The sequence below is a fragment of the Cicer arietinum genome, chromosome 7 (assembly GCF_000331145.2).
Source record: "Cicer arietinum cultivar CDC Frontier isolate Library 1 chromosome 7, Cicar.CDCFrontier_v2.0, whole genome shotgun sequence".
Taxonomy (NCBI): domain Eukaryota; kingdom Viridiplantae; phylum Streptophyta; class Magnoliopsida; order Fabales; family Fabaceae; genus Cicer; species Cicer arietinum.
In genome coordinates this window covers 1,643,499-1,656,809 of record NC_021166.2, presented here as the reverse complement: position 1 = coordinate 1,656,809, position 13,311 = coordinate 1,643,499, and the positions used below count along the sequence as shown (strand labels likewise).

The 13,311-nt window shown below is 32.0% G+C and overlaps 3 protein-coding genes across 5 annotated transcripts in view; 1 reads left to right on the top strand and 2 right to left on the bottom strand.

Annotated features, from left to right (window-relative positions):
• The first annotated feature begins 1,083 nt into the window (after nucleotides 1–1,083).
• Nucleotides 1,084–4,584, top strand: LOC101503887 (putative leucine-rich repeat receptor-like serine/threonine-protein kinase At2g24130). Its single transcript, XM_004508178.4, has 2 exons — nucleotides 1,084–3,753; nucleotides 4,182–4,584. Exons 1-2 carry the CDS (start codon nucleotides 1,209–1,211, stop codon nucleotides 4,574–4,576), a joined length of 2,940 nt encoding a protein of 979 aa, XP_004508235.2. The 5' UTR covers nucleotides 1,084–1,208; the 3' UTR covers nucleotides 4,577–4,584.
• A 177-nt stretch (nucleotides 4,585–4,761) lies between these two features.
• Nucleotides 4,762–8,426, bottom strand: LOC101494834 (uncharacterized). Of its 3 annotated transcripts, none has more exons than XM_004507704.4 (3): nucleotides 7,998–8,426; nucleotides 5,666–7,090; nucleotides 4,762–5,226 (listed from the first exon to the last, which is right to left on the bottom strand). In XM_004507704.4, exons 2-3 carry the CDS (start codon nucleotides 7,019–7,021, stop codon nucleotides 5,203–5,205), a joined length of 1,380 nt encoding a protein of 459 aa, XP_004507761.1. In that variant the 5' UTR covers nucleotides 7,022–7,090; nucleotides 7,998–8,426; the 3' UTR covers nucleotides 4,762–5,202. The 3 variants fall into 3 exon arrangements, with proteins under 3 accessions (XP_004507761.1, XP_004507760.1, XP_027192953.1); XM_004507703.4 differs by having other exon boundaries at nucleotides 8,089–8,426; XM_027337152.2 differs by lacking the exon at nucleotides 7,998–8,426 and adding an exon at nucleotides 7,715–7,963.
• A 1,984-nt stretch (nucleotides 8,427–10,410) lies between these two features.
• The window catches only part of LOC101494518 (uncharacterized), a 3,284-nt gene continuing 383 nt past the window's right edge, over nucleotides 10,411–13,311 (bottom strand). The window contains exons 3-6 of the mRNA XM_004507702.3: nucleotides 12,668–12,764; nucleotides 12,454–12,563; nucleotides 11,698–11,772; nucleotides 10,411–10,704 (exon numbers count right to left, since the gene is read on the bottom strand). Coding sequence (XP_004507759.1) covers nucleotides 10,654–10,704; nucleotides 11,698–11,772; nucleotides 12,454–12,563; nucleotides 12,668–12,764 — 333 coding nt within the window. The 3' untranslated portion in view covers nucleotides 10,411–10,653. The remainder of the gene's footprint in view (nucleotides 10,705–11,697; nucleotides 11,773–12,453; nucleotides 12,564–12,667; nucleotides 12,765–13,311) is intronic.

The following is a 13,311-nucleotide window of genomic DNA, read 5'->3' as shown; positions in this document are numbered from 1 at the left end:
ATTTACCCATTAGGAGAATCTTGATCTTCTTCCTAGCTCATATTTTAATCATAAATAAAATGAAAGAGGATAGAATATTTTTTTGAGGGAGACAAACATATTCTTAATGTGATTTTTTATTTAATGCGATAAGAGTTGATTGATGTTTATTTTTTCAAAAACTTGATTGGTGTTATTGTTGATAAAAAAAAAAGCTATAATTGGGTGGATTATTGTGTTATGGCCATTTTGATTTGGGCTTTTTCCTTGGTTTGGGCCTCATGTAAAAAAGCAACACTTGGACCAAAGAATAAAAAATTCAATTTATGTGAACCTTGTTGCTTACGGATCAATTCATTGAATCTTATATGCATATGAAACGCAGCCGACAAATGTACCAATATCAACATTGTCAGCACACAATCAATAAGCGTGCCTATTAATCAAGATTATCTTTTTTAACACCACATCATCCACTACTACTTGAACAAAATAATGTTTTTTTTCCTCAACTACTTGAACAAAATCTAAGAACCTCCCAAATCAACGTAACCCAAAATTGGATTAATAAAAGAGTTTAATGGAAGATGTGAATACAAAATTGTTTTATATTGATATTTAACGAGGTTATAATGTATCAATTTCATATAATTAATTTTAAATTAATTTTATAAAAGTAGAGTGACGTAACAAAATAGTAGATTTTTCTTTAGACGTTAATATAATATATTTTTTTAACACTAAAAGGACATATTATTTAAGACTCTAATAAAAATTCATGTTAAACTCAAGTTAACTGATAAATATCGATATTGTTAAGTTAAATATTTATTTGAGATTGAACATTGAGACTTAACAATTATGTGTGTGATTTCAAGTGGTGCTTATGAGTCCCTCTACCGATAAAATAAAATCATTGTTAGGCTTAATTAAACAAAACAAAATCAATGTTAGGCTGGTTATGCTGGTGACATTTGGATCACTATTGCTAAACAGCCAATAATTCTACTCACGTGTCATATATTTTTTTTCATATAAGTCAATTTATAATTTAAGTCAAACATTCTAATCACCAAACGTACGTTTGCTACTTCAACGGCAGTTAGGCACAACTCAACTTTTTTCCATCACTTCTGCTTTCTTCAAATCCTAAGTGCTTTTCTTTTTATTGAGCAACAATTGAACCTTAAGTAGTGAGACATTCCTTAGTGGATTTCAACATTTCCTCCATGATGTGTTTGTTTAGACTTATTACAATGTTTCTATTATTTTTTGATGTCATTGTTCATTCTAGAGTTCATATTCATAAGGAAGAACATGTTGGCCTTATGAATGATGAAAAATCACTTGTTTCATTCATGTCATGCATTATTTCGGACCCTGAAAACTCGTTAGAGAATTGGAAATCAAATGTTGTTCATGTTTGTAATTGGTCAGGTGTCAAATGCAACAATGCAAGTAATAGAATCATAGAGCTTGATCTTAGTGGAAGATCATTAGAAGGAACTATTTCCCCTGCACTTGCTAACCTCACTTTGTTGCAAATTCTTGACCTTTCTGGAAATCATTTTGTGGGTCACATTCCAAGAGAATTAGGATATTTAGTTCACCTTGAACAACTTAGTTTGTCTTGGAATTTTCTTCAAGGGAACATTCCCTTAGAATTTGGTTCACTTCACAACTTGTACTATCTTGACTTGGGAAGCAATCTTCTTGATGGAGAGATTCCTCCACAATTTTTATGTAATGTGACTTCATTGAGTTATATAGACCTCTCTAATAATTCATTAGTTGGAAGAATTCCATTGAACATTAATAAGTGTATCCTTAAAGAGCTTGAATTCCTCTTACTTTGGTCTAACAATTTTGTAGGACAAGTTCCTTTGGCTCTTTCAAATTCTACCAAACTTAAATGGCTTGATTTGGAGTCAAATATGTTGAGTGGTGAACTTCCATATGAGATTATATGTAATTGGCCACAATTACAATTCCTATACTTATCATATAATAGTTTTGTTAGCCATGATGGTAACACTAACCTTGAACCTTTCTTTTCTTCCTTGATGAATTCATCTAACTTTCAAGAACTCGAATTGGCCGGAAACAATCTTGGTGGGAAGTTGCCTCATATTATTGGTAATCTTCCAACTAGGCTTCAAAAACTTCACTTACAAGAAAATCTCATACATGGCTCTATACCTCCTCACATTGCCAACCTTGTCAACCTTACTTTCTTAAAGTTGTCTAGTAACCGAATAAACGGATCGATCCCTCCCAAACTATGCAAGATTGTTAGTCTAGAGAGAATTTATTTGTCAAACAATTCTCTATCAGGTGAGATTCCTTCAACTCTTGGAGACATTCAGCATCTTGGACTTGTTGATTTGTCAAGAAACAAGCTTTCTGGTTCGATACCGGATAGTTTCGCAAACCTCTCTCAGTTGAGAAGGCTTTTACTTTATGAAAACCATCTTTCTGGAACAATACCACCAAGTCTAGGAAAATGCGTCAATTTGGAGATTCTAGACTTGTCACACAACAACATCACAGGACTAATTCCTGCAGAAGTTGCAGCATTGACTAGCTTGAAACTATACTTGAATTTATCAAACAATGAGTTACAAGGTTCATTACCATTAGAACTGAGCAAAATGGACATGGTGCTAGCTATTGACGTATCCATGAATAATCTCTCTGGCAGAATTCCACCACAACTAGAAAACTGCATAGCACTAGAGTATCTCAATCTTTCTTATAATTCCTTAGAAGGTCCTCTACCTTATTCATTAGGCCAATTACCTTATATTCAAACACTTGATTTTTCTTCAAATCAATTGAATGGAACAATACCAGAATCCCTTCAGTTATCTTCCTATCTCAAGACACTTAACTTCTCTTTCAACAAATTATCAGGAAATGTCTCAAACAAAGGAGCATTTTCATCTTTGAACATAGACTCTTTCCTAGGAAACAATGATCTATGTGGCCAAATTAAAGGCATGAAACACTGTCATCATAATAAACACATTTACCATTTGGTTTTTTTGTTAGTTCCTGTGTTACTATTTGGCACACCTTTTCTGTGCATGTGTAGGCACTCCATAAAGCGATTGCGAGTCGTTAGCGAATGTGACTTGGAAGACGAAGAAGATGAAACAAAAGAGCTCAAGTATCCAAGAATTTCATATAAACAACTTAAAGAAGCAACTAGAGACTTCAGTGCTTCAAACATCATAGGTTCGGGTCGGTTCGGACGAGTATACAAAGGTGTCCTATTAGATAATACAAGAGTTGCAGTGAAGGTATTAGATACAACAAAAGCTTGTGAGAATGAGATATCATGGAGCTTTAGAAGGGAATGTCAAATAATTAAAAAGATAAGGCATAGAAATTTAATAAGGATCATTACAATTTGTAGCAAGACAGAATTTAAGGCTATTGTTCTTCCACTGATGCCAAATGGTAGCCTTGAGAGGAGCCTATATCCTCCAAACAATGAATTAAGTCAGAGATTAAATGTGACTCAATTTGTGAGGATTTGTAGTGATGTTGCTGAGGGAATTTGTTATTTGCACCATTACTCTCCTGTGAAAGTAGTGCACTGTGATCTTAAGCCTAGTAATATACTTCTTGATGAAAACTTCACAGCTTTGGTTACTGATTTTGGAATTTCAAGGCTTCTAAAAGGTGATGAGAAGAATTTCAGTAATAACTCAACGTCTTTCAGTTCAACACATGGATTGTTATGTGGCTCAGTTGGCTATATAGCTCCTGGTATGTACTTTTTCAACAGTAATTCGACTTTTTTTTATGATATGTTCATGCCTGTTTTTTGTTAATGACTAATTATAGTTTTAGGAAATTCAGTATGAATTTTATTTATAAATAATTTATAGGGGACAGTACCTTATTAGGCCTTTAATATGACTCTCGAGTATCTTTTGGTAACTAAATTTTCTCTTTTGTATGCTGTAAAACACCGACATAGACACATACATTAGATGTGACACTGACACATCGAAAGCGATTATAATTTGAAAAAATAGAAGTAGTTAAATGTGTCGTCGTGTTGTGTTGGTGTGAAACACCCCCACATGTTAGACTCCGGAGACCCCTTCAATTTGAAGTTTCTTGCTATTTATCTAACAAGTTTTGTGCTGTAGAACTCACTATTATTACTCTTATATTTTTGGACAAGACAGAATATGGAATGGGTAAACATGCTTCAAGTGAGGGTGACGTATACAGTTTTGGAGTAATTCTGTTAGAAATAGTGACAGGTAAACGCCCTACTGATGTACTCATCCATGAGGGCTCTAGCTTGCATGAATGGGTTAAGATACAATACACACAGCCACACAAGCTTGAAAACATTGTTCAACAAGCACTTCAAAGGTGCTCTCTTTCTTGTGTTCCAAGGCATGATACTAAAATTTTGGAAGATGTTATGTTGGAACTCATTGAACTAGGGCTACTTTGCACACAGAACAACCCTTCAACAAGACCAACCATGCTGGATGTAGCACAAGAGATGGGGAGGTTGAAGGATTACCTCAATAATTCCTTCAGCAGAGAACATAATTTACTTGAAAAGTAAAAAAAAAATGTTGTGAAGAGTTTAATTTTTAACTATTGTAAATGTGAAAGCTTTGTACATATTCCACTGTCAACTTATAAAGTTTTAAGATTTCCTCAAGTATTAGTTACTTGTTATTAAATGAATTATTCGTATAACATACTTATGTGAGCTTCAAAGTGGAGTTGCTTTTGGTGTACATTAGATAAACGCAAATCACAATTACATACTTCATTTACAAATACAAAACAAAATCGTTGCAGAAACTTAACAATATATATAAGATAATTAACAACCGTGATGCTTCAAAGTGGCTATAAATTGTGTAGCAACCTCTGAATCCTTCCTTTTGCTGCCCAATCCAAGTGCATCACGCATCTCCTCCAATCGGTTAGAAATTATCATTTAATTCATGAATTTAAGTCTTCAGGGTCACGTTAGTGACACCTTACCTTGATGCAATGAATTTCTTAAAGGAAATATGAAAAGATATACACTCTTAAGTAACTAAAATTCATCTTATAAGATCTATTTTTATCTGCCTATACCAAACACAATCCTCTTTGAAAACAAAGTATAATATATGTACACTAAATAATGCTCTGAGTTGATTGGTTGTCTGAGATGGTCATTCTGTAATCATTTGATCAAATCCAAAAGTATAGCATTGCCTGTTCACATAAATTTGAAAAATATTATTACACAGTTGAAGAAAAATAATTCAAGAAACAAAAGACCATCCCTTGGTCATCAAATGTAAAATGTTATTAAACCATAACTAGCTTCAATACAAAAATACTTAAGGGGCAATTATCTATGAACATTTTCAGTTTTCATTTTTCACTGGTTGGAATGACATTTAGTTATGAATTTTTCTTTTTAATTGTGATAGAAAGAAAATAGAAGCCGAGTAGAAAGAATGCATTTCGAAAAAACACTGAAAACAATGTTTTGACATTTTTCAAAAATATTTAATCTATTTTTAAAATGTATTTTCAAAAATTTCCATAACCTTCTATAATAATCATTTTATCAGTGAAAATAGAAACAGACAACAGCAGAAGTAAACGGCCCTAATTTTCTCATAAGAAAAGGAAAAAAGCACATTACCTCTTGAAGAGGTCCCAAAGAAATTTCCTCCTTCTTAGGTGATGTTTTTTTTGTTTTACAGTTTCTCATCTCTAACTGTATTGAATTGAGTTGACTTTGTATGTCCTTCAACAACCTCAAATGCTCTTCACCATCTCCTTCATTCTTAATCTCTTGTCTTACACTAACCCTCTCCCTTTCAAGCCTATCAATTCTCTGATGCAACCTATGAAACTCAGCTTGAGCATTGCAATCCCCAATAGTCTTCATATCTTTATTATTTGATTTTTTGGTTTCATGATGTGTGCTATGCATCATGCTCTTTACCTTATCCATATCATGTTTAACTTGTGACTCTATGATTTCATCACACATTGTGTCTGGTTTTGTCAACCTGTAATCTACATCTGAAATCCATTTCTCAAGTCTTCTTTTCCCATGTTCAATTACTTCACGCTTTTCGCTTGTCTGCGGAACTTCGAAAACATCGTGCACATTAACCGAACAAGAAGGACTAGAAACTGCTTCTGTTGTATCGTGTTCCACATCTCCAAATTGATTTGCTTTATCTGCATTAATAGAGGCTACTCTAAATTTTTGATCAAAAGCTATCTTATTGCTTGCTTGTGAAAATATTGAACATGATCTCCCTCTTCTACTCCTCAAGTTGGCACATTTTTCAACTGCTGATTCTTTACAATCTGAAATCACATTCACTTTTTCATCTAATCTTTGAATCTGGTTCCAATATGAGTCAAGTGTTCCTTGTGCAAAATCCACATGCTTTATTGGCAAATCCATGCTTGGTGAAATGACTTCTTGGTCCCTACCTTCAAGTGTATTATTAGGAATCACTTCTGAAACTGGAATTGGAGTAGGTGATCTATCTCTCTTTCTGTTGTTAGCTCTCAAAGTAGTCTTAAACTGAATAGGTGGCAATGAATTGAGCCTTCTTACATTACTAATTTGACCATTTTCTCCATTATGTTGATCCACTCTATTCAAGAAAATATCTTCAGGGAATTCAAACTCAGCAGCATTGAAATCAGCTCCTAGTGTTAGAAGTTTATGTTTATAAGCCAAGACTTGAAATTCAAGAGAAGCAATTTCCATTTCTTTTTGATACATAAGCTCTTCAAAAACCTCAAGGGATGCCTCAGCATGACCTATCTTCTCCTCAGCCATTCTCTTGTAGTGACTTGCCTCCATCTTCACTGCGGCCTTTTCACCTTGTAGACGCACTATCATGTCCATTGCTTCACTAGCTGCAGTTGATGAGGCTTCTCTTTCTTGATCCAACTCCGCGTATAGCTTCTGCAGAAGTTGCTGTTGCGCGCGAAGCGTCTCCTTCATGGCTATTATATCACTCTCAGACATGGTGGATGATTTCTTTCTACCACCCTACACTTGATTATTAAATGTTGAACTTGAAGCAATCACTTATTCCTGAACACACAAGATACAAAATTTACGTCAGCCATACAACAACAACAATCAAGTCTTATTTCACTAAGTAAAGACAGTTACATGGATCAAATGGCACTATAATATTTTGTCATATAGCATATGTTTATCCAACTCATTAATCTTTAGATCTTTTTTAAGAGTTTATTTTATAGTTTTTCTAGGTCTTTCTCAGCTTCTAACAATTTGAACTATCCTCTATCTGATCTACCCTTTTTACTACAAAATATGCATGTCTCCTCTTCAAATGGCCAAACCACCGAAACTAAGTTACTAAATTGGATTCCTTTTCATCCAAGCTTGAGCTCAATTACAAGTAAATAGCTAAATACACATAATTTAGTTTCTCTAAAGATGACCATAAGGTGTTTTGGGGGAGAAGAAATTAGTTTTTCTCCCAGAGGCTAAGTGCAGGTTTGGATAGTTAGTCAGTTTGGCAAAATCACTATATGCGAACTGTATTTTGACAAAAGCTACACTTTGAAGCTTCAACAAAAACATGACACAACTGTGATTTCGTCAAACTCATTATTATTTCCAAATACGCACTAATTCATGTGATGTATGATTGTCTCTTAGAAACAAATAATTGATATACATAGTTACCTTCATGAAACTAACTACTCATAAAAATTGCTTAATTTCCAAATTCCCACAACGTCGATCAGAAAAAAGTTAATCCAACAAATTGAAGCGATCTAGTAGAAAATGCGAAGAAAAAATTATACAAAAGGCAAAAAGAATGGTGTTTGGTGGGGAAAAAATACAAGAAAGCGCGTAAGAAAAAGGGGTTTCATTCACAGAGACATAGCACCTAACCATATAATAAAACTTCGTAACGCTTTTGCAACAAGGAAAATGTAATGAATGAAAACCAAATCTAACTTACCTTCCAATTGCTTGAATTTTCCAAAACAAAACAGAATCGAAACCTGTGTTTCAAAAAGAATGTTTTCAGAGTTAATAAGAAGAAATCAAACCTTGTTAAGTGGTGTGTTTGGGAGAACAAAGTTGTTGTTGTGTAAATACAAGAGAGAGTGAGTTTCGTTTTGAGCAGTTATTATAAAAGACAAAATCATGGTTCGTTAACGTTGTTTGATGATCTGAGTGAGGCAGGTGCTGCTGATTAATCGTATTGTTTGTAGGGTCCATGTCTCCTGCAAATGCTCCTTACTCCTCGCAGCTACCCCATTCTTTTCGATTCTTTTCCTTTTCTTATTTTTTTCCTTTTTCTTTTTTCCTTTTTAATTTTCTATTCGGGAAAGTCTTTTGTTTGTTTGTGTCAGAGCCTCAGAGGAATATTTTTTTCAACGGTTATGAAATGAGAACCGACCCTTTGATTATTCATCATTAAATATGTCAAGTCAACTCCAACACACGCATGCATCAACCTTTCATACTGCTTCCTAGCTTGTGCTCAATGCTCATGGTTAAAAAATACTCTTTCAATTTTTTTCTTCAGATAATTGAATTATGTAATTTTTTCTAATCAAAAAGACTAGAAGGAGTAAAAGAATTTTGATGGATAATTGATTATTCTTTTTACAAATTTCTTGCAATTTTCTAATGGAAATACGAGTAATATTTTTGTATTTTGAAAAGGAATATAAGATAATAGGTAATATAAAAAGTAATCTATGCATATGAAATGTTTATTAGTAAAAAGAGATATTTGTCTTTTTATGATTGTGAAATTCTTTTCAATTAATTATTTGTCAAATATAACATTCTTCTCTCAATATAATATTGGAAAGCTTGATAATAAAGTTTCTCATTCAATTTTAATTAATATCTTAAATATCATGTTTTGCTATTTTAAATCATTGTCAATCCATCATTATAAAGAAAATTAAAGTTGCAATTTTGTTCATTACTAAATTCTGATCTTATTACTTTTGATAATTACTTTTACAAAAAGGTAATGATTCATTCATGCGCACATTTTGTTTGAATTGGTCAAATAATTTTATTTAATTATTTTTACATTTGTCCAAATAAAAACTAATTATTGCAACTACTGATAATTAAATTTAGCATAACGAACTAAACTCTCGCAACCTAACTAATATTTGACATATTTTAAATAGAATTAACAATAAAGAGAATATATGAAGAAAAAATAAAAAATAAACTATTTGTTGCGTACTTCATAGAGATTTGGCTTCATACAATATACAACTAAATTAACCGGCCGGTTTACATTTTGTCAATATATAGAGAGAGAAAATATCAGTTTATGGTGTGATTTTTTTCTTTTAAGTTTACACTTTATTTAAATTATTTTATTTACTATTTTATTGATAAAAAAATGATTTATTTAAAATAATCATTTTATTTTAAAAAACGAAAACATGAGCACGTAGTATAATATAATACAGTTGAAAATAAAATTTACTTTTTTGCCTTAAAACTTTTATATTAAAAAGTCGTCATTGTTTCTTCAAGGCAAGTAAGGTGAACCTACTTATAAAAAAGGTAAAACTCTCTTAACCTATATGCTTTCATAAGATTCAAATTCAAATTGGATACGTTACTTAGCAAAATGAGGTAACCCCTCTAAGATTGGTTTAAGGAAAATTGTGACACTAAAAAATCATTCCAATTTATCCAATGCTCTGAAGGTGAATTCCTCCTCTAAGTGAGGAATACACTAAATATCATAAAGCAAAAAAATTTAATCATTGATAAATAAATAAATGAACAATATTTCTAGTATATATATATTTTGTTGAGCATGTGCATTTAACAATCAAGCGTTGTTTTATTTAAACATAATCGATATTAGCTCTGCTTAAAGTACATTAGATATCAGGAGGAAAAGGAAATGGAGGAACATATTTGTTATTTGATATTTCCCAAAAACCTTCCAACGAGCACCGCTATTTTTACTCTTAACTTTTTTATATATATATATAGGCACGAATAATAGTTTTATAATCTTGTGGCGATTATGTTATACACATAATAAAATCATTAAAAATTATAATTTAACCATTCAAGTATATATATATATATATATATATATATATATATATATATATGATAAACAATATATATATATATAAAAGAGAGAATAATGCATAAAAATAGATGATTGGACCCATGAGATCCTCACTAACTAATAATTATATATGAGAGAGTGAATGATTATTACTTGTAAGTATTACATGCTACCAAATACCATTTTTGTATTTCTTGTCAAACTTATCTCATAACAATAAACACTTTCCTTTTTACTATAGTTCAAAAAAAGTTATCAACGATTCAAATTTCATAAGAAACTCAATATATAGTTGAAACACTAGCCGCAAAAAAACTCATATTTACTTCAAACTTTATTTCTAAATAGAAATAAACAGCTCTGAACACAATTGTTTAAAACTTTTATCACTCAAATTTTTGTTATGCAATCAACAAATACTCTATCATCGACTAAGGAAGAAAAGACTACCAGAATCAAGAATCTCAATCGTCACACCCAAAGTAAGGCATGACTGAGAGGTTTTTTGGGTATATTATATTCTAGGGCAATTGCTATCTTCATTCTAATCGACAGGAACCTCAGCTTCCATCTTCAAATCCGAATTTCCAAGAATCTATCAGTAAAAAGGGATGGTCAAGCAATTTTTTCAAATGAAAGATGGCACACATTTTGTTCATTACTAATGGGCATTATATTTTCACGCTTCCTTCTGTTTGAGGGTGATACAATTTTGCAGTGTTCACTATGCATGGTAGAAATCCAGCATGCGTATGAAATTGTATCACCCTCAAACAGAAGGAAGCGTGAAAATATAATGCCCATTGACAAACATAAGCATAAGTCAAGGGTGGGAATACATAAGACTGTTTGTCACAAAACAATAGCCTTCCAAGTTACTAAATAAGTTAGGTTAAAAGTTTTTAAGAGTTTATTTAATTAAAAATGCCAGACTTCAAAGGATCTGAAAAACTTTTCTTGTAAGTCTAACAAATTGAACAAATTGATCTATTTATATGAAAATAATTAATATAATAAGATTTTTAGTAATATTATTTTATATTTTTGTTGTAATATCTTAAACTTATACACTTGATCTATTTATAGGCTTAGACCCGTTGACCTACATAAATACTCAGGCCTATGGCTGTGAGCTCTATTTTGAGGTAAACATTACAACGTGTTTGAAAGTCTTACTGCAAGATTAAAATAGGACTTCAGACCATATTATACTCTCATAAAGATCAAGCCTTGGAAATAAATATATATATCAGGTAACCAGTCACACTTAGGTCTTTATTTGAGAAAAAAGGCCAGGTCAATTTAGTTAAAGCTTAGTTTAGCTGAACAATTTCCATCCTCAAGGGCAGTCAGCGACCTTGTCACTCCAAGCTGTTATGTCATTATGTGTGCAATCATATAGACTACTATTAAAGTCTTAAGTCCTAACTTGTATTAATGATTTTAGGTAGCTACTCTGGCAAAGGTGTTCCATGTCTTTGAAGTAGATAGTTAAAATCATAATAAAATGAATGAGAAACAACAAAAAGAATATTCTCCAAGTATTCTGAGTGCAACAAGTCAAGCTAGATATTAGTTGTTTCAGTACCTTCATGAAATCAGACAAGACTAAGAAAGAATCCTTTGTATAGCCAGCTTCCTCAAGGACCTGTGCCAGAACTTCCTGAATGTATATAGAGGAAACAGAATACACCAGAGGCAGTTGTAAGCAATCAAATCATCCTTCATTATCTCGGGCAATTGAAATGTAAAATAACCTCCAATAATGTCTCCATTCTCAACCTCATTTACATATTTTCAGTTACAAATACACACTAAAAACACACTTCATATAAATACTTTTTTTGGTTAAGAAATAATATAATTATGTGTTTTTTACCTTCATTTAAAACAATAATAAAGGTTTCATTGTCCAGTAATACAAACATACACACACTCAATGAATTATATTTTAAAGGGATGAAGAATACAATCAATAAAAGTTTTCAAAGAAAGCTTTAGCACATCTCCTGAGGTTACATACTGTCTTTTGCTTAGTTTTCAAACTTCTCCTCGCCTTATGTCTAGTCTTATTATTGGATTACCAATCCCTTGAAACATCAAATTTCTATAATGGGCTCAGAAGGAACCCAAAAAAAAATGGCAGTTCAAGTTCAAGTGTTCCCCTTGATGTTATGTGAGCAAAAATATACATAAGTGAGCACGTACATTCTCTATGTTGACAACTAGGATTCTAGGAAGGTGACAGTGAAAGGCCAATTCATTTACAGAACAGAAAGCATAGAAGAAAAACAATAATGCACATTAGGAGCAGCAGCAGAAGAAAGTTGTAATAATTAGTAACCTCTCTTTGATCTTCAGACATATATTGTCCAGTCAAATCCCTCAAAACCGTCAACATGTCTTGGAAGGTAACTTTTCCATTGCAGTCCGTATCATATACCTTGAAAATAACTACAAAACAAGCATTGTCATTCATTCAATCCAATAATAAATGAACCGACTATCTATTTGTGAAAGCATTGAACCAATTTAGATATGTTAAGATGAATTTATACATTCAATTTTGTGTTGGAGAGTGGCACGAGGACTGAAAGCAGACAAGAAGGCTATAAATTCCTTGAAGTTCAAGCCATCCAGCATTCTCAACAAGCTCTGTCAAATTATAACGATAAAATAGTCATTTTTTGTCCTCAAATGTGTCTTTAAATAGTTAGTTTTTGGTCTTTAAATGTATGAGGCTCTGTCACATAGTTCTTGAATATGTCAAAATCACAAAAAATAACTAATTATACATTTTGTCAGTCATTTTGGTCCTCAAATAACGATACTCACACCAAACTATGTATCTTTCCATAGTTAATTTAGTTCTTAAATGTGTCTTTTGTTAGTAAATTCAGCCTATGTTTGGTTTCACATTTGTAGCAGTCAGGATTGATCTTGGAGATGTAAAATTGATTTTGACATGTTTAGTTGTTTTCGAACAAAAATTGATTTTGACTCCAGAATTAAATCAATCTTAAAGCTAGAATTTGTAGCTTTTGAGTCTAAACATCATTTTTACAGTGAAATTTATTGTACAACTCAAATATATTCAAACATAAACACTTAATATTCAAGTACGAAAATGACTTAACATGTGTTCAATTGAATAATTTATTGAAATTTAAAGAAAGCGAGGGCAAGAGAGATACCTGAGAGA

What these genes read in the sequence shown, in the direction of transcription:
- LOC101503887 (XM_004508178.4), top strand. Translation starts at nt 1,209, where the DNA reads ATGATGTGTTTGTTTAGACTTATTACAATGTTTCTATTATTTTTTGAT. An exon ending in AGTTGGCTATATAGCTCCTG is followed by an intron (nt 3,754 to 4,181) that starts GTATGTACTTTT and finishes TGGACAAGACAG; the next exon opens with AATATGGAATGGGTAAACAT.
- LOC101494834 (XM_004507704.4), bottom strand. Translation starts at nt 7,021, where the DNA reads ATGTCTGAGAGTGATATAATAGCCATGAAGGAGACGCTTCGCGCGCAA. An exon ending in CTTTGGGACCTCTTCAAGAG is followed by an intron (nt 5,227 to 5,665) that starts GTAATGTGCTTT and finishes TTATGTGAACAG; the next exon opens with GCAATGCTATACTTTTGGAT.